Here is a 22,485-nt window from a genome sequence, read left to right as displayed (position 1 = left end):
ATTGATATGGTTCCGGATATGTTCCTAATTGACCACTTCCCCCAGGGCACCTGAAACGTTCTATAGAGTGGTCTGTGCATCTAATGATTCTGAATACGCTGCAGGAAACATCATTTTTAAGGTTGGTGTCCGCTTGGATATAGCTCCGGATAATATTTACATGATTGGAAATACAAACATGACTGACCATGCTTTCCGGAACCAGTTTTACAGAAATGGTCATATTTCTGAAGATTTCCAACCAATCTTAATGCGTCCGGTGGCATTCAACTTCCTATTAGTTCTAGTTTCTAGGAAAATTGCAAACATCTATCTAACTTTACACCACACAAAAATACAAGCGACAGAAAAAATGACATTTGGACATGACCTCAGAAAATCCGGAACATCTCCGGTGTCCAGTGGCCAATATGCATGCCCAAGGAAGTTCCTAAAACTGGACCAAATTTGCCGTCGACTGCTTCCAGATGCATCCAATTTCATTCATTTTTCATAAAGTTATAAGCATTTGAATTTGGGCAAAATTTTGCCTATCTCAATCATTTTGCCTATCCCCTGTATGTATGAAAAATTTGGCTAATAAGAAATGCAGTTCTAACAGGATCATGTGGTGACTGGCGGGAAGAGCACACATGATAGAGACAAACCATCTCTGACTGCGTGTTAATTCCCAATATCAGTCATCGATCGATAGAACCGTTCGGTTGATTGCCGTCAGTATATGAGCACATTGAAGCCTCCTGTATTTTGCCTGTGTTGGTAGCAAAGCTCAAAGCTTTGAGCCAACCCTTTTCCAGTAGAGAAGCTAGGGTAAATACAGGACGCATCGATACTTACTGACTTTAAAATGGCTTGCTCAATTTTCACCACCTAATTACAAATCCCTTGCGACGCCTATGCACCTATTCGTTTCCATCATTTGTTTCTATAGACTCCCTTTAGCTTTGAGTCGCATGACCGCTATAGCCATAAAACAAAATAACATTAAAACAATCACGGTCGATACCTTCTCCTATGTTTGTCACAAAATATCAGTGAGAATTTGATCAAATAATAAATCTGTTCTATAGGAATTGCTCTGAAAATCATCAGGAGATTCAGCCAAGCTTTGATAGATTATATCAAGAATGATCGCACGTTGAGAAATTGCTAGCACTATCACATTCGTGCAGTGTATAACACGTACCTATAATCATCCAAAGATTCTGCAATTAATCTTCTGACAATTCTCGATAGATGTTCAAGAAACTTATCAAGATTTACTTCCAGGAATGTATATATTGAACAGATAATAAATTATTTAATTTATTTTTCAAACATTTTGCTGACCTTGCATTGTTTTTCGTTGAATCGTGGGTAGGGCAATCCTTTGACTGTCCTACCCAGGTGTTTTTGTGCGTAATACATGACCTAGCGATCTCTGTTTGCATCTCTACTGGATTCTCAACATCTTTTCCTTTACACTCAGACTGAGTGACCAGCCCATTCAAGTCTGCCGGATTTCGTATAGATTATTTGCACAACACACAAGCACTTCAGAATCATTAACACTCAAAAGCTAAGAATACTATCCAGTCCAGACATATCCTAATATTAACATTTTGTTTGTCGATTTTAGTGAGTTAACTGCAATATAGGTATCCAAGTCCTGGGAACTGTATCACAAAAATTTTTTTTCGTTATGATTTCATCTGATGTGCTGATCTCGCATTGGTCATTTTAGAACAGGTTTTTCATGGGTCATATTTTGACTACAAGCTTATCAGAAGAAACCCATACATTAGGGTGCGGCTTATTTTTGAAAAGTTCTCAAAACCAAAAATTCGTGTGCTCTACTGAATTCAAATCACATTAAAAGAGAAACCTCAAAATTTGAGCCAAAAATATTAACATTTAGAGGTGGCGCAAGCGTCTTTAAGTTGAATTTTCAGGTTATAAAAAATGACCTTCAGTAAAGTACACATAACTTTGTTATTTTTCAACCGATTTTAAAACTTTTAGCATCAATACCTTCAAAATTAAATTTGTAAAAAAATTGTTGAACACCAAATTTGTCTAAAATCAAAACAAGTTTTAGTTAAAAGTAATTTATTCCAAATTTTTCCTCATTTTACTAAAAATTTCAACTTTGTTTGACCATAACTTCATGATTACTCAACCGATTTCAAATCTTTTTATATGCTTTTGAAGCTAATTTAATTGTTTTCAAACCTTCCATATATCACATTCCACTAAAAAAATGTCTTGACCAAGTTATTCAGAAAAAAACTGCACAAAAACATTATTTTTTAATGAAAAATGCCAGCTTTGTCAATTCTTTGGCAGTTAAATATTGTCTCTTAAGCTGAAACTGATTTTTATCATTTGTTAAACCTTTGGGAAGGATTTTGAAACAATTTTTAAATAATTTTGAAACAAAATTATGTTTGCATATGTTAAAAAATATATGCACTATTCAACTCGTAACTAAGGCAAGATGCTTCACATATTTAAGTTTTATAGAAAAAACGCTGTTTTCGGCAAAAAAACTTAAATAATCCAAAGAAATTTTATTTTTTCATTGAAAAATCATGTTTTTGGGTAGTTTTTGTTGTATACCTAAGTCAAAAATATTTTTTTGAATAAAATGTTGTATGTACAGTTTGAAAACAAATAAATTTGCTTCAAAAGTATGTAAAAAGATTTGGAATCGATTGAGTTTTAATGAAGTTATGGTCAAACAAAAATGATTTTTTTTAGCAAAATGAGGAAAAATTTGGATATAAGTATTTTTAACTACGACAAGTTTTGATTTTAGACAAATTCGATGTTCTACAAAATTTTTATAAATTTAATTTGAAAGAAAATGGTGCTAAAAGTTTTGTAATCGGTTGAAAAATAACAAAGTTATGTTTACTTAACTGCAGGTCATTTTTATAACTTGAAAATTCACCTTTAACACGCTTGCGCCACCTCTAAATGTTAATATTTTTGGCTCAGATTTTAAGGTTTCTTTTTTTGTGATTTGAATTCAGTAGAGCACACGAATTTTTGGTTTTGAGAACTTTTGAAAAATAGGCCGCACCCTATCTTTCAAAGATTCGTTTCCATCTTCCAGAGATTAATGGTTACTCTGGCGTTTTTTATTGTTTTTGTTTTGTTGGCAAGACCTTATTGTTTTTGTTTTGTTTAATGATTTTTTAACGGATTGCTCTCAAATTCCATGTTCACCTGATATTTTTGGTTCACCCTCTCTAAGGTGCAATTTACTAAAGTTTTTTCAATTTTTAACGCCGATTCTCCTCAAGGAAATCATCTACTTATTCTCTCAAATAACTATTTGGGAAAGAATAATCTAATAATCATAAATATGGAATGAATAATAACTTCTCCATGGAACACACTAGAAACTCTCCATCAATTACGATAGACACATCTGCAGGATTTTATTCAGTCAAATTTTAATAAGCTTTTTCATTCAAAAACTTCGAACCAGTAATTTTTTTTAAGGATATCTTCATAAATGTAAATCGTCATGGGTTTTAAGAAATTCCTACGAGAATTTTCAGATAAGTTTCCTGGTGATTTATTCCAGTGTTTCTTCTTTAGATTTTTTCATGAATATATTCGATGTTTTTCTCAAAGATTTACTCACAATTTTCCTCCATTGCTTTCGTCCAAATTTTTATTTTGGGGATTTCTATCAAAAATTTCTCCCAAGATAGTTTCTGGAATAACTTCTAGTGTCCCTTCAAGCCATATTAAATAAGTTAATCACTGATTAATTTAAATTAAATCAAACCCTCAAGGATATTCTGAAGGATTTTCAAGACAAAAATAAATAGGAAAAATTACAAAAAATATAATTATATAAATGGTATTCAAGAAAATGTGATGGAGAAACTTCAGAAAAACCTCAGGCGAAATCTTCGGGAGGATTGTAGGGATTAAAAGAATCTTGAGAGAATTCCTTGAGAAGTTGCTGGAAGAATTTCTGGACGAAGCCTCGTGAGAATTGCTCATGGAATATCTGATGTTGTACAATTACATCTTTTAATCGATTCTACCCCATTACCCCGAATGCCATTTCCCCGAATGCCATCACCCCGAATTCCATTACCCCGAATGTACCATTACCCTGAATTCCATCATCCTGAATTTACAATTATCTTGACATTATGACATTTTCCCATGATATTGAAATTCGGTGTAATGTCATTCTGGGTGATGGATCGTTCGGGGTTTTGGAATTCCGGGTAATGACGTTCAGGTTAATGGCATTCGGGGTAATGGGGTAGTATCCTATTAATCGTATGGAATCAGTCAGTGCACAGTGGTCCAGATAGCAAGTTTACGCGGACATGAACTTTTCGACGTCATTTTGTGGTTTTAGAGTATAGGTTGCTTCTCAAAAGTGTCTCGAAATTAGTTGTACTACAATTCGTACGAAAGGGATTTCTTTTCTGCACTAATCGCAATAGTGTCCTATACGCCAACTTTTTTATGTTAATAGATAGCAAGTTGGTATATTCAGCGAAGTTGTAGCATATTTCAATACAAAAAACTTTGTAGAACAAACTTTTTCTCTATCTCTTATACTTTATGAGATAATTGACTTTTTATATAAACAAATGAAGAAAATCATTTTTTTACTCATAAGTCATTTATTTATAAATTTTAGCAGCCTACTATGTTCTACAAAGTTTTTGGTACTATTATATTCTACAACTTTGGTGAATATACCACAGTTGTGTTTCTTCTGGTTTTCTTATTGTAGGAGATATTAATTTAAAATCATACCGTATTACAGGCCAAATAACTCGCAAAGATGCACTTGAAAATGAACCTACCTGTCACACCGTGGCTCTACACCCCTTAAAGAGTATTGGAGTGAAATTTGGTGAATATATAATGTTTATATATATTTTTAAGACTATTTTCAATGACGGGTGATTTGCAATTAAAACACATTTTTTTTTTTTTTTTTTTTAAATCTTTATTAGAGTGTATTTTAACGCACGAGGGCTAGTTTTACACTTAATTAAAACACATTAATTAGTCATCTTTTTTATAAAACACACAAAAGTCATGGCCGCCGCGATTCAGCATGAAATAATCAACACCTGTTTAGATTTTGTAGAGTGTACTATATTTGTTAAAAAGCATAATTTTCAAAACTTTTCAAGAATTCTTGCGCTTCTTCGTGCAATTCCGAATGCTTCTGTGCGATTCGACGATTTGTCAGTGAGGTCACTGGATCTGATGTGAGTAGAAATCACAATTGTATTTTTTTGACATGGTTGCTATGACTGATTTCAATACGACTTTAACTACTGTAATAATTACTGCTATACATAAATCAAAGACTCAAGATAAATAAATTGAATGCCTCTCAACTCTTGCAACATATTACCATTTATGACTTTAAATACGGCATGATTTTAAATTAAAATCTTCTTTGGACGTTACGTCAGGAAGAAGAAGAAGAAGACAATAAGAAAACGAGAAGAAATACAACTGTGGTATATTCACCTAAGTTGTAGAATATAGCAGTATCAAAAACTTTGTAGAACATAGTAAGCTGCCAAAATTTGGAAATAAAGTGAAAAAATGGTTTTCTTCATTTTTTTTCATATATAAAGTCAATTATCTCAGAAAGTATAAGAGATAGAGAAAAAGTTTGTTCTACAAAGTTTTTTGTATTAAAATATGCTACAACTTTGCTGAACATACCAACTTGCTATCTATTAACATAAAAATGTTGGCGTATAGGACACTATTGAGATTAGTACAGAAACAAAAATCCCTTTCGTACGAATTGTAGTACAACTAATTTAGAGACACTTCTGTGAAGCAACCTATACTCTAAAACCACAAAATGACGTCGAAAAGTTCATGTCCGCCTAAACTTGCTATCTGGACCATTGTGCAGTGACGGCAGTCAGAGCGAGGTCTGGCATTTGATAGCACCGGTTTTAGAAATTGTCAGAAAAGGCCTAAAATTTTGCCAAAAAATAAATAAATAAATAAAGGCTGGGTCATTTCAAGCGTTGTGTGTATATTTTTTGTGTATTTTTCAACCAGAAATTTCAAAAAATATATTTTAAGGTATAACTCCGAAGATTCCCTTCAAGTCATCCTAAAGAGTTTTATCACTGACCATAACTGATTTCATTAACTAAAAACATTAAAAACGCCAAATTTTTATGATAACTTCTCGTTCCAAGGGACAACCCCTTGTGATAGCAAGTTTGACAAAAAAAATATGATTTTGCTTTTTTCAATCTATAATTAAGAACTATAAAATATACAGAAAAAAAAAACTTGCGGCACTTTTGAAGGAAATTGGTAGTATAAATATGCAGTGTTGTCAAATATACTTATTTTAAACCTTCAAATCATTTTTTCGTCAAATGAGTATGTTTGAATTATTTATTTTTAATTTAATCGTATTTAACGAAAATTTTGTAGTCGAAAGCACCTAACTGCACTAGATATTTTAAGTAACTCTTGAGAAATCTTGAGAAATTGCGTTTAATTAAAACAAGGAGACCGAATTATCCATATAAAATCTCAAGCAAACTTGGAATGAAAAATTTATTGCTTAGTGAAAAATAGAGATGATCGGGTTTCACATTATTCAAACCCGAACCCGACTTATTTTATTTCTTAAAACCCGGACCCGACCCGAACCCGAGACTGTAATTGAAAAGCAAACCCGGACCCGACCCGAACCCGAAAAATTTTCGCTGTTCAAACCCGAACCCGACCCGAAACCCGAAAACGTTTTCTAAGAAAAACCCGAGTAGAACCCGAATTTGAAATGATTATAAATTCATCGTTTCTGATGCATAGGGAATAGACCGGTCCTAAAACAAAAAAGTTGTAAAACTCAACGGAAAAAAGCTCTCCTAAAATTTTAACTCAATCGGTTACTCCACCAACTGGCGCATTCAATTTGAAGTTTGTATGGGATTTTAGGGCGATTCACATATTGAAAATGTTTGAAAATACAATCTCCCTTATGCTCCTTACCACCCTTACCATAAAAATAGTGTTCTGTGAAGCGTTATAGGTGGTGATTTAAAGGTGGCCCAAAGGCAATGTTGGTTTATATGGAAATTACTATGGAGAAATTTGAGAAATGTTCCAAACACGCTAGTACTGTAATGTAAGTAGAGACTTATCGTCCTATATTGAAAACTCATTCTTCAAATCTTAATGAAGGATGTTGCTGGAGAAACAAATCCCTTTTGAGCTAATTTTGTTTGTGATTTTTGTACATGTTTGCAGGGCTATAATCCCATATTAAGCAAAATAATAGCAAATAAACTCATGAATATCTCTTCTGCTATCCGTTGGATTGAATTTCTCTCTTCAGAAAATTTCTTTATTATGGTTTGAAGAATGAGTGTTATTTATGGGATAATAAGTTTGTACTTATGTTACAATACTAGCGTGTTTGGAACATTTCTAAAAATTTCTCCATAATAATTTCCATATAAACCTACAATGTCTTTGGGCCACCTTTAAATCACCACCTAGAAAGCAGAAAATTTCACAGAACACTATTTTAATGGTAAGGATGGTAAGGAACATATGGGAGATGGGTTTCTCAAACATTTTCAAATTTTGAACCGCCCTCATGGGATATTTGCTTCAAATATATTGAATATATTGAAGTCCTGTTTTAACCCTAAGGAATAGACCTGGGGGATGCCCCGTGGAATTAAACAACTTTATTTTTCTCCCATACTGAGGTGGGCCAGTCTAATAGGGAAGCTTTTAGGTTGTTACTCTGTTCACCATTCTCACCAAACCCGACCCAAACCCGACTAAACCCGACTTTTTTCAAGCCCGAACCCGACCCGTACCCGATAATTTTGTAGCCTTCAAACCTGACCCGAACCCGAACCCGAAAAATTTTAAATATTTAAACCCGAGACCCGACCATCTCTAGTGCAAAATAATGGTGTTCTGGGTTGATTAAGGACTTAAACAATAGATAATTATGAACCACAAGGTAGCTAGATTATCATTTTTAAGTTGATTGTTAAACATAACATAGAAACAAGAGAGCACGAGGTTTAAAAATATATTCAAATGTATCAAGTTGAAAAGTTCTAATTCAGAAATTGTTGCTAAAGATTTATATGGGGTTCTGACATGAATAAATTAATTATTTCCCAAAAAAAAAATCATAAAATAATGATAATAAAATATCTTGCAGCCTACGGACATTCGATATTCAAGTTCATTTAGCTTTACTAACACGCATTCAGCGTTGGCATTTCGAAAGTTTCCAAAACTGTCGAACTGCCCTAACACTCATCTAACCTTACCCAAAAATGCTAATGGCAGAATAAAAGTGCGCGGCGTAAACATGGATTATTATTTCGATCCAACGACACAGTGGTACCGCCCAAAGGGCAAAAAACGTGACTTATAGTCACCTAAGAGACATCCCAGACAACCAGAAATCGCATGAAAGTTCACGTTACAACTCGTTTATTCATACTAATTACATCAAACCCGCAAAACACCGTGGATAAACTCGTCAGTTTGATGAGTTTCCTCGCATAACACACTTCTTTTCTGAGTTCATTTATACATTTTGTTTCGTCTCGTACACTCGTACAAAGTAAGTCGCATCAATCCGTAGCAGCTGTCAAATCAACATTTGTTATCATAAGTTAAGCCGCATAAGATCACAGGTTGGCTCGGTAGAATATTTATACACTCGTATTGTATGTTATTATTCATCACATAATATATGCACGCATATCGCCTCCACTTTTGTACGTAGAAGGCCTTTTCGCGACATCTTATAAGTGAAATTTTGCACATATGAAGCCTCCAGGTGATTTCGTTATACGTACATTTTGGTTGTCTGGGATTTCAAGACGACCTTGAACAAACGTTCAGTTTTATCGTCATAAGTAAAAAAGTTGTGCTACTTCCCATCAAGATTTTGGAGAAGAAGTTAACGATCTTTAAGAGTTTTCGGCAAAACGCAACAGTTTCCTTTCATTGCGATTTGCAAAGAAATCTTGATTCCTCTAATGGAGTTAAAGATCTCCTGCCTAAATCTTCCAAATTCGGAACAACTGACCACGACTGGCGGCGCCCTTTGTTTCCTCCCTTGTTCGGAAAATTTGTCTAATGCATCGAACCGAGTGCTCATTTCAATGCCATTATCAACATTAATCATTCCATCCTTGGAAGAAAGCGCACATTCCAGAAAAAAAATATTTTCAACACAGAAAGCCCAATATTTGCAAATTTACCTCTTGTTACATATGATCTTTTAGATAATAGTGATTTTACTATATGTGAAGTGATCCTTGATGAGAAAGTTTGAAGAGCTATTAATGATAACAACCACGAGGATTCATGACCGCTTCGTAGAGCAAATGGAACCACCGTGCAACGGTTTCCCTCTTGGGGAGTTGGGGTCGGAGTTGGGCTGGGGGTGTTGCTGAGCTGTTGAATTGTGTGGAAACCACGTTCTCGTCCACACACGGCGACTGATTCGCTTCCCGTTATTATCATCTGATTCTGCCGAGTTGCTGACTATGTGTTCCAAGACTTCGCAGCACCCGTTTGGTTGACGACTGGAAAGAGTTGAGGCGATAATACACACCGCGGGTAGAATCGTCGTGTCACATAAAAGAAGCAGTAAAACGAGTGAAGCAAGTTCTGCGCTTTCCGTCCGTTGAAGCTCGTCATTGTAGAATCGTCAAAGTATGTGATGAAGGCTGATTTGTTAGCAGGTTATGAAATATTGCGAAACTTCGATAATGAGGAGTTCTTGTTGATAAATTTGGGTTTATTACACAAATGTTGGTTGTTATTTACTCCTTTGTCGAATCTGACGGGGTTGATCTAATGGCTATCGCTACTGCTTCATAAGCAGAAGGTCATGGGTTCAATCCAAGGCCCGTCCCTTTCCTCGTATTTTGTAATTCTATCTATCACTTGCTTCAATCTTCCATTCTTAATCTATCACCCCTCAATTATTCGTTCATAGCAATCGCTAGAACCAGAGACGGACAAGTAACCGTTTCCCAACGCTTCTATTCTTCCATAATTATAGCACGCCTTTCTTTACGCTTGATACATAGGCAGTCTGCTAACCACAAAAGCAAGCCTCTCTGCCAAAAAAAAAACCTTACCCCTATACCTTCCTGCATGAACTGGCGTAGATCCAGGGGTATATCCGGTCTACTGTGGGCCAGTTTTAATGCAAATTCAAGCCCTTTCCCCTCACTAATCAGCATTCTGATGTGGCAGGCGCCATTGTTGCCTAAAAATAGAAGATCACCAGCACTTATACGCTGAGGGTGTCTATTAGTACCATGCAGTCATCTGGTTGGTTCATTACGTAAGTGTAGTGATCCAGCGATACTGGAGTAGCAGCCACGGGCAGCCAATCAAGCTCAATCTCAGGTTACCTATTCCTATGTTGAATCGTGAATCTTTTTTGTCATTACATATAAACGGGATATTTAATCAAGGACATTTCAAAAACAAAGGCTTTACTTCTTCAAAAAAAGAAGTCATCACTTCAACATTAACGTCATAAGTGACTATCTCAAAAATGGAATTCAATTTCAAGTCTACTGTGAATTCAAATCTATGCTTCAGATTGGCTAACAAAATATACTGAAAATATTTTTATTTTGTTATTCCTCCCGAAATTGCACTACATTTCAAGGGGCTTATTTTGTAAATCGAACAAATTCATGTGACTCGTCTGTATTCATTGTCGATTAAAGCAAGCATGCATATTTCAGATGTCACCCGTCGTCTCCCATAGTAATCCAGTCACATAGAGTGACAACTGCCAAAAAACTCGAGTGACAGAGCTGAGTCGAGCGATTTTTTCGGTCGACAGTGACTCCAGTCGAGTCATTTTGATCGACTCGACTTATAAAATAGACCCTTAAGTTAACTAATAATTCACGTTTTGTGCCCTTACTCATAAACTTTTATTTTTTAAGAAAATCAAATACAGGCGAAGCTGAAGAAGTAGCTAAATGTCCTGCTGAAAATAACTTCAGCAGGGCATGAATAAATCTGCTTAAAAGTATTCTTAAGCACATCTACCCAACCTTTTCGAATCTCGGGTCACATTTCAGATAAAATTTTGCGTAGCGGTCCGAATTTTTGTAGTGCAGCTATTTCAAAATACCGTTTTGATTCATATTACGGACACTTAAGGCCTGTTTGAAGATTAGCCATCTAAGAACATATAAATTAAATCATTCTGTACGATAACTCAGCGTTATCATGCTTTCAAAACAATTACCTTTCGAATGATAGGGGAAGATTTGAATAAAACAACTTGAATAAATTTAAATGAATAGAAATGTGTGCCCTCTTCAAGATTCTTATTACGGACACCACGACACTTTTGCTTCTTATTCTGGACGCTTTGATTCGAATTCCGGACAGCTCGTGAAAAGCAAATTTGGAAAAGTAAAATTGTTAAGGCTGTGAACCGTTTCACCTATTAGTTAAAATTTGACATTTCGATAGTTATTTTCCCCTGAAATGGTTAAATTGAACATCGCGGTCGTCCCATTTGAGCTTTAGTCAAGTAGTTATTTCAGAACAAAGTTGATGGATGGTTAGTTATTCTCAAATTCACGGGAGCAGAAAATAACTTTCGAACTGTCATGTTTAACCATGCTCCAGAGCAGGGTTATTTCTAACCGGAGGGGAAATAACTGTCGAGCTGTCAAATTTTAACTTTTTTAAGTTAAACGAACTGGTGAAACGGTTCACAGCCTAAATAAACACTACCAGCCGTTAGAAAATCGTCAGAACTAGTAACATCGTAAATTTTCATGGATTGCTATGGGACAAGCTTATTTAAACGAGTCTCCAAACTGGGAGCTTTTGAACAACAAATTTTGAAACATTTCAATTGGAACCTTTCCCATACAAAGTTGAATGGCCGGAATTTGAATCAGAACGGTACTTGATAAAACAAATGATAGCGATTTTTTTTTTTGAAAGATTGTAAGCAGATATTTGCTTCTCTGATAATAATGCCGAAGATAAGGTAAGAGTATTACGGACAGCCTTTAATTCCGGACACTCTACTTTGTATGGGAAACTTTTCACACGAAATGTTTCAATTTTTGCCACTCAAAAGGTCTCACATTCGCGGCTTGTTTTAATTGGCATTTTCCATTAATATCTGTGAAAAATTAAAACGCTCAACTGCCTTAGATGCCTGTTTAGTGGTTTGCCAATTTCAATTATAATTTGACTTTACTATTTGTGATTTTCAAGCGCTGTCCGGAATATGAGGCAAAAATGGAACCGTTCGGAATAAGAATCATGAAAAGTCTACACATTTCTATTTATTTAAAATCATTCATTTAGCGGTATCAAAATCTTCACCCACCATTCGAAAGTCAATTGTTTTGTAGGCTCTATAACGCGGAGGAATCATTCAGAATGATTTAGTTTATATGCTTTATGATGAGTTGTATATCACTGAGGCCTTGAGTGTCCGTAATATGAATCAAAACGGTAGTATTCTTTGTAAATCTCTAGAATTTTCATAGAATAAACTTCCAAATATTGCGTGAGTCCTACGCAGGATTCTTCTTCATTTTAGAATTCTGATCAATAATCTGAAGAAGTCTGGGCCTGTTCGAAATTATATAAGAAATTCCTCAAAACATATGTGACAACCTTCTCGACGGTCTCGAATTCGGTGATGGCTAGAGTTCTTACGCAATCAAATACAACAGGCATACGAAAAAGAAGGTCAAAACATAACCAGTTTGTAACAAATTTTTAAAGGGTTGTCTTCAGCAATTATATGTTTAAGATCTTACCAGAAATCATTCGAAGGTTTTATCAACAGTCCGCAATAGATCTTGCGAGGAATTCGACAAAAATTTGTTATGAAGCTCAAAAGTTTTTTACCAAGCATTTGGTAAGCTATCTTGACTCCAATAACTTCGCAAATTCACCAGGCATTTCTCCTGGGATTCCTCTTTATTTTCCACTACACATTTTTCCAAAGATTATTCAACAGATTTAATCTATATTCAATCGATTTATTTATTCCAGAAATCGTTCCTCAGAGTAGCTCGAATTTAACCATCTGAACCTCAGTAACCTTAACAACAATTTGTGCCTCTAATTTTTTTCCAGAAGTTTATCCACCATAATTTCACAAAAATCTCTCTTTCGTTTCTACCTTGAACAATACATCTATAAAATTTTTAAACACTTGAAAAAGGAATGAGGACCTCCATCATAAATTGTTTGAATTGTTTCAGTAATTCTAGCAAAGAACAAAATGGGAAGGTTGTAGGGATTCCTCCAAGAATCAGTCTAAGATGCTACCTTCTGGAATTCTTCTACATATTTTTCCAAGGAATCTCTTCAAATTTGCTTTGAGTATTTTTAAGATATTATCCTAACATTTTTACCAGAAATGCTGGTTGGATTTCTTCGAAGAGATTCTCAGATAATTGGAATCAAGTTTCGGAATCATCACTTTAATTCCCAAGCATTTCTTCTCAGATTTTTTAGGAATTTGTCCGTGTATCACATGAAAATGATCTTGTTACGATTTCTGCAAGAATTTTTCCAAACATTTCTCTGGGATTCCATCAGAGATTTTTCCAAGAGTTGTAGTTAGAAATTCTTTTTGGAATCTGGAATCTAGGTCCTCAAAAATCCATATTGAAATGTTCGAAATTTGGGAATTTTCAAGAGTTTATTTTTTTTTAACCACTACTTACTTACTTATTTGGCTTAACATCAATTATCTTGATAAAGCCTCGCCAACAATATTTCGCCAATTCCCTCGGTTCATGGCTGCTTCTCTCCATCCTCGACTGTGACCCACGCTCTCCAGGTCCTTTTTTTAACCAAGGGTACTTAAATTGTTATGTTTCGATTTTCTCCAAGTATTACAACAAAGTTTATCTAATGTAAACGTATTGATTTCTACAAAAATCAACACTCCTGTTGATCTTAGAATACTTTTTTTCGGAATTCCTGCAAATATTGAAACAGAAATTCTTCCAAGAAATATTAGAACATAGTCTAAGGATTATTTCAGGGCTTTATCCAATGCTTTTTTTGTGGTTTATTTTCTATATTCATCTATGTTGTATATTTTCAAGAACACTATCCAAAATAATTCTGCAAAATCTAAACTAAAGAAACTTCTCAAGATATTACTTTTGTGGTTTCATGACTTTTGCATGACTTCTTGGAAGATTTCCTGAATAATAAAAAAATCCTGAAGAAATTCTGGTTGAATGTATTAGAAATTATTGGGAAATTTATGCCATATACTCATTTGAGCTTGGCTAATTTTTGTTTTTTTACCGAGATCTGCACAAACGAGCGATTGATATGTCACCAAAAAACCAAGTTAGTTTATAGCGCTGACATCAAACGTCACTTTTGCTGGAATGTCAGCAAACGAACTTCAACCAAAATTTGCACAGCTAAGATCGGTATTCTGAATTATATGTGTATGTGTGAAGGAAACTTTTGCAGTAAACGCAAAATAGTTCTGCTCTTGAGCAAACTGTTGGTAGTTTCTAAGGAAATCCTTGTTGAGAAGCTCTTGTATTTATTTCTGTAGAAATTTTGGGGAACTCAGAATAATCTTTGATGCTTGGAGTAGTTATGGGTGTTAAATTCTGTACCTAGAATTTTTTTTTTTAAATATAAAGAAAAAATATTAAAAAAAAAATATTCCTGAGACAACTGCTAATGAAATTCTTAGTTGTATTTCATTAAAATCTTCGAGGAAATTTGTCCAACAATATCGATGAAAAAATGACAGAATGACTGAATAGTGCATGACAGAGTCATGAGAAAATACTAGCAGAAATGTGTTGCAAAATTTCTTGACGAAACAAATTTATAAGAACTTTAGAAAAAAAGAACTTTTAATAATTGATTTCTGAAACGAACATTGACTAAAGTAATTCTCAGTCGGAGAAATCTGATGACAAATTGATCCAGAAAGAATTTCTACAAAGGAATCCAGAAATAATTATTGGAGAAATCTTCGAAGCAAATATTATTTAAAAAATCAAAAATCATGAACTCTATCTTACATAAAATACTGAAAATGTAAAAAAATAAAATAAAAATTAAATATTTTATGTAAGAATCACCGTTTCTACATATACAACGATGTTACACAATTTTTGTATTAGGTTTTGCTTTGAATGCAAAGGATTTATCTTCCTTTCTCTCTTCAAATATGTTTGACAAATTACGCTTGAAATCCACATCCACAGTTTGAGAGGAAACCCACCATAAACCCTTTAAAAAATTCCTTCAAAACCCATTATAAATTCCTCTTGAAGTATCGAAATTTACCTAACATTTCTTTTTATCTCAATGCTAGAAAATATGCGGGCAATTTTACATAAACTCAAAGGTCACGCCTTCACAAATTCTCCAGAAAGCTTCTTTAGAAGTTACAATCACAGTTGCACTGGTGTGATAACGGATTTAACTTTCAATCCGTGCAATTTTGATAGAATTTTGTGAGAAATTCAAAATTATCTTAATTTTACATTATTTTGTAACAGAAGGTAATCAAATAATTTCATCAGAAATTAGTAAAATTTTGTCGATTTCGAACGAGCCTAAAATTGATAAAATAAATGAGCTTATTCCAACAATTTTTAAAAACCGTGCAGCATTATGTTACCGAATCAACATGTTTTTATTAAAATAGCTTAGCTTATTTAAACTAAACTGAAATCCAAAAAGAATCCCCCTATAGATTTTTAATGAAAAAAATCAAGAAAATAAAAGATACTCAAAAAGTCTTTATTTTTAGAAGTTGTAATATTCTGTGAAAAGGAGGAGGATTCTTATTTGACTCGCATGCTGAGAATTATTGAGAAACTAAGAACGTCGGGGGTGATAATGGACCTGAGAGGTGAAAATAGGTCAAATATTTAGATTAAACATCTCCCATGTGTTAGGCAACAGTATCATCCTAATTTGATTGAATTTGTGTTACAAACATACCGTCGTGCGGGTGACATTGGTTCATAAGGATGACTTTGGGCCAAATTTTTACAGCAAGCTAATGCTAAAATAATTAAAAGAATGTGTCAGGCTACAAGAATACGTTATAAATTGCCAATAGATGATCATAGATATAAGTTTTTTGGAGTTCCTACTAATTATAAGATGCATCAAAAGAGGCGGTCAAAGTCACCGCGATATTAAAAAGAACACTTTTCAAAATATTAATCTAAATATATAAAGCATTGATAGTGGTAAAATAAGACTGCAACTAATTAAAGATGGATTTCTCTCGAGGTTCTTAGTGTACTGTTGATATGATTCGGTAGCTAACTGAGAGCTTTTGTGAAAATGACAACTTCTATATGTTAAAAAAGACCTGTTGAGACTGAGATGTGAGTGACTTGTTTATGAGAGAGTTTTGGGTTCATGCACAAATTTTGTCACGCTCCAAGGAGTCAAGCCAAGCATGATAAGCCATACAAAATTTTCAAGAGACTCATACAAAAGTCAAACAAGTTAAAATTTAGCGTTATACAATCTAAAAATTGGTCTATTTCAAAGACAGTAGTAAATATAAATGTACTATAACTTGTTTTCCTGCTTCACAGTCATTAAAACGATTGCGTTAAGTAAATACAAATGTTTGGTAGGTTCTTAGTGAGATATGATTAATCCATTATAGATTTCTGGTGAGAAAATATGTGATATTCTGTCTGAAACAGGGGAATCCTAAGTCAATCGTTATTGAATTCTTAGCATACTTTAAAGGCCCGGAGTACTAAAGTCATTTCTGATAGACACTTAATAAGATCATTAATGATGTCTTACTGATAAATATAGTTAGATTGTAGAAGACATCCAAAATTAATTTGTTGACAAATAATTGTTCGATTGTTTGTTATTTCATCGTAGGATCTGAATGCGAGATATTGACAAGATTCGTAAATTTCTTCAAAAACTAGTAATGCTATTCTAATAAGATTCGTTGTCCTCTTTAGTTACTCCATATGTGCTGTCAATCGAAAAGCTTTTGAAAGTTTTTATAGATCAGAGAAAGATCATCTGAGGAATCTTTTCAAGAAGCATTTCTACTGAAGGCTATGGAGAATTTAGAGCATATTTTCGAAAAAAAAAAAAAAAACTGAAGGGTTACTGTGCCAAAAAACATTTGGATGGACTTAGGATAAGATGTTAAGCCTAACAAATCTTTTAATGATCTTAGGGCGTGTCTACCACAAATCACGTAGGAAATCTAAATAAAATTTATCCAAGAATTCAATGAAAGAGTTGTGTGAAAGATAACCGTCATTTGATGAAAATCTTGCAATCTGCACCATTTTTTTTTGATTCGGGAATTGGAGCTTCTAAAATTTAGAACAATTAATTTTAAAAAACGATTGGACTTCAGAAAGCTCTTTTCTTTACGCAAAATATTAAGAGAGTTTTACGATCTCACAGAAACTGTTGGAAACGACGAGTTAGCTCATTCTACACGTTTAGACGTGAGAGCCAAACTATGAGGAAAATCTAATTGGACTCTTCTTCGTGATTTATGGCACGATATGCTGTTGGTATGTAAAGCATTACATACGAATGGTCTGAAGTTGTTCATGATAAGCTCTGCTATCTGCTGCTTTATTATCGACACTTTACACCAGAAGGCTGCCCAGACAAACCGAAACTTTCAGTTATGTTCAATGAACACAAGTTCACAAGCTGGTAATATTGATGTTTTCGCAGTCATGTCATTAACCCCAATGAATTATTGTTTGTTGATTGTCGGAGCCGTCCTTTGATTGTAGAACTCTTCCACCCAAGTCAGTCAGTTTTAGTCAAAAAACCCCCCCTATTCCCTCCACACAATCCCACCATCAGCATGCATTGTGTTTCACTTGCCTATTTCCGAAGCGGGACTTCCAGAAGTCCGCCGCATCCGCCTTCGTAATACGGAACTGGTCTCCGGCAAACGTCCCATGTGGGAATATCGCCTTCAGCTCGCTCAGCATGTGCGAAAACACCAGGCTCAGCTTGGTGAGATTCCTCCGGTAGTGCGAGTTCTCGTCGAACATCTTCTCCTTGCCCTCCTTGAACAGTTTGATGGCCTGTTTGCACTTCCGCATCAGATTGTTAATGAAGATATTGAAGTGCTCGTTCCCGTGCAAAAGGTGCATCTGGTCTTCGTACTTTGAGTAGATCAGATGCAACCGCTGGTACGTATCCGGCAGGATGTCCAGTATGAAAGGGGGGGAATTCTTCAGGTTCATCTTGGACTGCTGGCAAAGTTTGACGACTTTGTCCATCAGCTTCCAGGTCTTCTCCAGGGTCTTTTTGTCCGTTAGGAACTTCTGCTGAGCGCAGGCATCGGAGATTTTGCCCTGGATCTTCGAGAAGAACGAGATGTTAGTTCTCGGCTGTGGACGAGCTCGGTTAGTAGCCGCCATCTTGACATTTATCAAAACTTTCAACCACAACAATACATATACGACCCTTCTCCCTGTTGTTCGGGGGCTCTGGCCGCACTGAAACTCCCCGAAAATACACAGAATAACACTCTCGGATCACTTCGTCTTCGTCCTCCTGCAAGGTGGACCACTGCAAACCCTGCTTCACCAGGGTAGAGATTCTTCGATTTCACGACTTTCACTTCCGGCGAACCCTTGCGGTCGCTTCTTAATCACTTTTCGAACATTTTTTGCGACCGATATTCCCAACGCAAACAAAATATTCCACGGCGAGAAAATGAACAAAATACGCGACCCAACTTCTTCCTCTCACTGGCCAGAGGATATACACAGAGAACTAACTGCGGAACCTACAAACACCATCTCAGCGATCCGTCAGTGCCGCTTCACTGTATTGTATCGCTGCTTCTGCTGATATTCTTCCTTCCTTGTCACTTCGCTTCGCACGTCTTCACGCTGCTGCACTCTCACTTGTTTGACGTCTAGCAAAATGCTGCTTCCGCTGCCGCCTCCACTCTTCGCCCACTCACATCCTCAGTAGTTGACAATTTTAACCAACACAATCACACCATCCACCAACACATGCAACTTTCCAACTCACAGCTGCATATGACATTCACAGCAACCCCCGAGACAGTTGACAGAAGTTGTCTCTTCTCCAGTCAACCTGGTCCTTCTCCCTTGGACGTCTCTTCCCTTTTCTAAGCTTTGGTGTAAGCGAATGCGACAAGATAACTGTTGTTTTGTGCACTGCTCGCTCCCACTACCTGATGGATGCACTCTTTTTCAGGACAGTGCACTTTCTGATTGAGAAATATTACCACCCCACCTTGCCTTAACCTCGCTGCCGCTGAACTCGTTCAGCGTGCCAACACACCCCGTCCGTCCCCCAAAAACGCAAAAGTTACGCGATCCGTTCTCGAAATCGAGCGAAGAAATAAGATTTCACAACCGACGGCACGATTCAAACGACGACCACGACCCGGATTGATTTAGTGCTGATGGAGATGAAGATAGCAGCCGCGGGAACCAATATGATGCCACTATCCAACAACAGCGACGATCCATCGTGAAAGCTCGAAACAGACTGAAGAAGAGAGCGTATATTTTGCGTGGTTGCACGCTCATTCACTCGTTGTTTGTGTCTACACAAAGCACGTAGACAAGAGTGAGTGTGTATGATAACTATACGATGGGTGCTGATTTTGTGTGTATTTATATCGAGTGGAGAGTAGCGGAGACACCGCTTGTTTTTAGGTTGGCAACTGATGTGTGGAGAGAAATTACTGTCAAATCTGTAATGTCAAATTTAATGGGGGGTTGTGTTGATTGTTTTTAATGCGGATTTTTAAAGTTGGTTTACAGTTCAGAAAACGTGTCATAGAGTTTGGCACTGGATTATATTCCTATTAGATTATGTTTCCTTGAGGTGGGAAATCTCTACCAAAGACCTCCGGGTGTCGAAAAACAAAAAAAAAATTTCTCCATATTTTGGTAAACTTAAAAATTAGAAAAAGTTTCACAAAAATGTCATCTGAAGAAATATACTAGATTTCCTGGCGGAATCGAACCAATGTTGTGTCGAATCCGTTTCTCTTTCTCTACATAGAATTTAAAATCCCGTGACATTTGCTTTAAAAGGATACTCTCAGGAAACGTGATTTTTTGTGTAGACTATGTTTTTTTCGTTACGGGATTTTAAACTACCGCTCCTATTAGAAACACATGACCGTCAAAATTCCTTGCTCTATCCTATAAGACAGTGATACTCACCTGTGGTAGAGTAATCCTGCAGCGAGATAACGATTAATAAACATTAAATTCAAATGATACTTACCATTTATTTGCTTCTGTTGTCTTTCACTGTTTGATAACAATACGTTTCGGAAGAAATCTTCGGTTGACGTTTCTTTTAGTAAACAGAGCATGATCTGACATACTGTGATGGAAGGCTTATTCGAATGATGTAAAATGGTATTGGTGAATTCGATTTGGGTTAAAAAGAAAAGGTATGCTCATTGCTATAAATGTGAAGCGTTTGCAAAAACGGTTCGATAAATAATTATCCGAGAGTGAGACCCGACTAAAATAGAAAATAAAAAGGAATTCTTAGATGTGTGTATTGGAGTACGCAGATACGTTAGGAGTGGTGAGATGCCTTTTGAAGGGATGTGAGTGAGTAGAGTATTAAAGGAAGTACGTGTTCAGGAGTGTGGGTGATTTTAGAGGATGAACATTTCCACGGACAAGATGGTGTTGGTGAGCTGGTAGGGTCAGTAATTTAATGATGTGGCGAGCGAAGACATTCTTTCAACGAACTTTGTGACGCGCGGACGTGTTACAATTTTTGTCAAGTTTTTCGTATTTCAAAATGGCGGATCAGCCAAAGCAAGTGATTCGTCAGCAGAAAATTAAAATTCACCACATTGGCGCAGGAGAAGCTCCCGAATCGTAAGTATATAAGAGAATTGGTTCGTCTTACAAAAATGAATTTGTAAGAAATTGAATGGAATTATGAATCCTTCTTACGACAGATCAAGAACAAAGAATAAGATTTGCTGAGTTTTAAGTGTACCAAGCTAGTGCATATATGGTTAGAAATAACGTGCGACAGGTCACGTAAACTAAAAACGATTTCTTGCTTGCGACAGGTCAAGCATTTAAGATCCGATAAGCTTGCGACAGGTCAAGCTATTCACGTAAATGAAAAACGATTTCTTGCTTGCGACAGGTCAGGCATTTAAGATCCGATAAGCTTGCGACAGGTCAAGCTATTACATGTGTTTAAATGAAATCGAAAATTGATTCGGTGCTTGCGACAGGTCAAGCGTTTCCGATAAGCTTGCGACAGGTCAAGCGTTATATATTCAATGAGCTTGCGACAGGTCAAGCTATTGCATGCGTATAAATTAACACTTCAGTCGTTGCGCTGTTGTATTTTGTGCAACACAGTTGGAAAAAGCTCGCTTTTCGTTCACAACAGCGGCGCGGTGGTTCCGACTGTTGCAAATCGCGCGACGACTGGAAGGTTAAATTGAAAATTATGATCGATGTGCGGCATGTCAAGTACGTGTTCAGCACAAAAGCGATTCTTTGCTTATGATAGGGCAAGCATAGAAGTGACATGTTAAAAGCTAGTGACAAGTCAAGCGATAAAATTTATGGAAAATTTAAATATTTAGGTCGCAAAAGTTACATTTTATTGGCAAACTAATCAGAGAAAAAGAAATGATGAAAACAAACAAATGAAATAACAATCAAAACATAATCTGGCCTAAATGTTCAGAGCTGTATATAAATTGACCGTTAAGAGTGTTTTTATTGCATTTCTTCCAGGAATGCTGATATGGTCAAATCTGGGACCAAGATGTCCAAAAAGGATCGGAAATTAGAGTTTTTGTCGAAACAACTTGAGGCGGAGAAATTGGAGAAGGCAGAGATGGCAGTGCAACTCAAGAAACTGCAAGCAGAAATTGAAGCGATGAAATCTGTTCAAGTGGCTGTACCCACTGCTGAGAGAGAAGTTTCCGACCAGGCCAGCGATGATTTCGAAGCAGCACCAAGAGCATCGAGCACTCATCATGTAAGATCGACTGGAAACTTCGAGGAGTCTCGCTTCTTATCCTCGGTGAACCAGCTGTCAATATCTTCAATAACAGTTCCTGAGTGCAAGCCGTCCGAAGATGACGAAATACACCGGCACACATTCGAGATGTGGAGGGACCTCCTCATCGATTGTATGACATTAGCTGGGATTGAAGACGAATTCACGAAGTTCACTGTCTTTAAAGTGAAAGCCGGACCTCGTTTGTTGACAATTTTCAGAAATACTAAGTCCGACATCGAGGCTCCTGATGCTACATCCAATCCGTTTTCGAATGCCCTTCACCGTCTCAAAATGTACTTTGGCTCCGGGTCCGACGTCATGTTCCAGAGGCGTAAGCTTGCATTGTTGGAACAAAAACCGGAGGAATCGGATCTCGCATTTGTTACCAGA

At 36.0% G+C, this 22,485-nt stretch overlaps 1 protein-coding gene across 4 annotated transcripts in view; it reads right to left on the bottom strand.

Moving 5' to 3' along the window:
- The window catches only part of LOC5572351 (E3 ubiquitin-protein ligase CBL-B-B), a 293,118-nt gene extending 273,527 nt beyond the window's left edge, over positions 1–19,591 (bottom strand). Inside the window, exons 1-2 of one of the 4 annotated variants that reach the window (XM_021841122.1) lie at positions 19,318–19,591; positions 17,923–18,947 (exon numbers count right to left, since the gene is read on the bottom strand). In XM_021841122.1, coding sequence (XP_021696814.1) covers positions 17,923–18,467 — 545 coding nt within the window. In that variant the 5' untranslated portion in view covers positions 18,468–18,947; positions 19,318–19,591. Of the gene's footprint in view, positions 1–17,922 lie in introns of all 4 variants that reach the window. The other 3 variants (XM_021841123.1, XM_021841121.1, XM_021841125.1) reach the window with 3 other exon arrangements.
- Between the last annotated feature and the right edge of the window lie 2,894 nt (positions 19,592–22,485).

This window comes from Aedes aegypti, chromosome 2 (genome assembly GCF_002204515.2).
Source record: "Aedes aegypti strain LVP_AGWG chromosome 2, AaegL5.0 Primary Assembly, whole genome shotgun sequence".
NCBI lineage: Eukaryota > Metazoa > Arthropoda > Insecta > Diptera > Culicidae > Aedes > Aedes aegypti.
The sequence above is the reverse complement of the archived record's forward strand: the minus strand, read 5'-3'. Positions and strand labels throughout refer to the sequence as shown.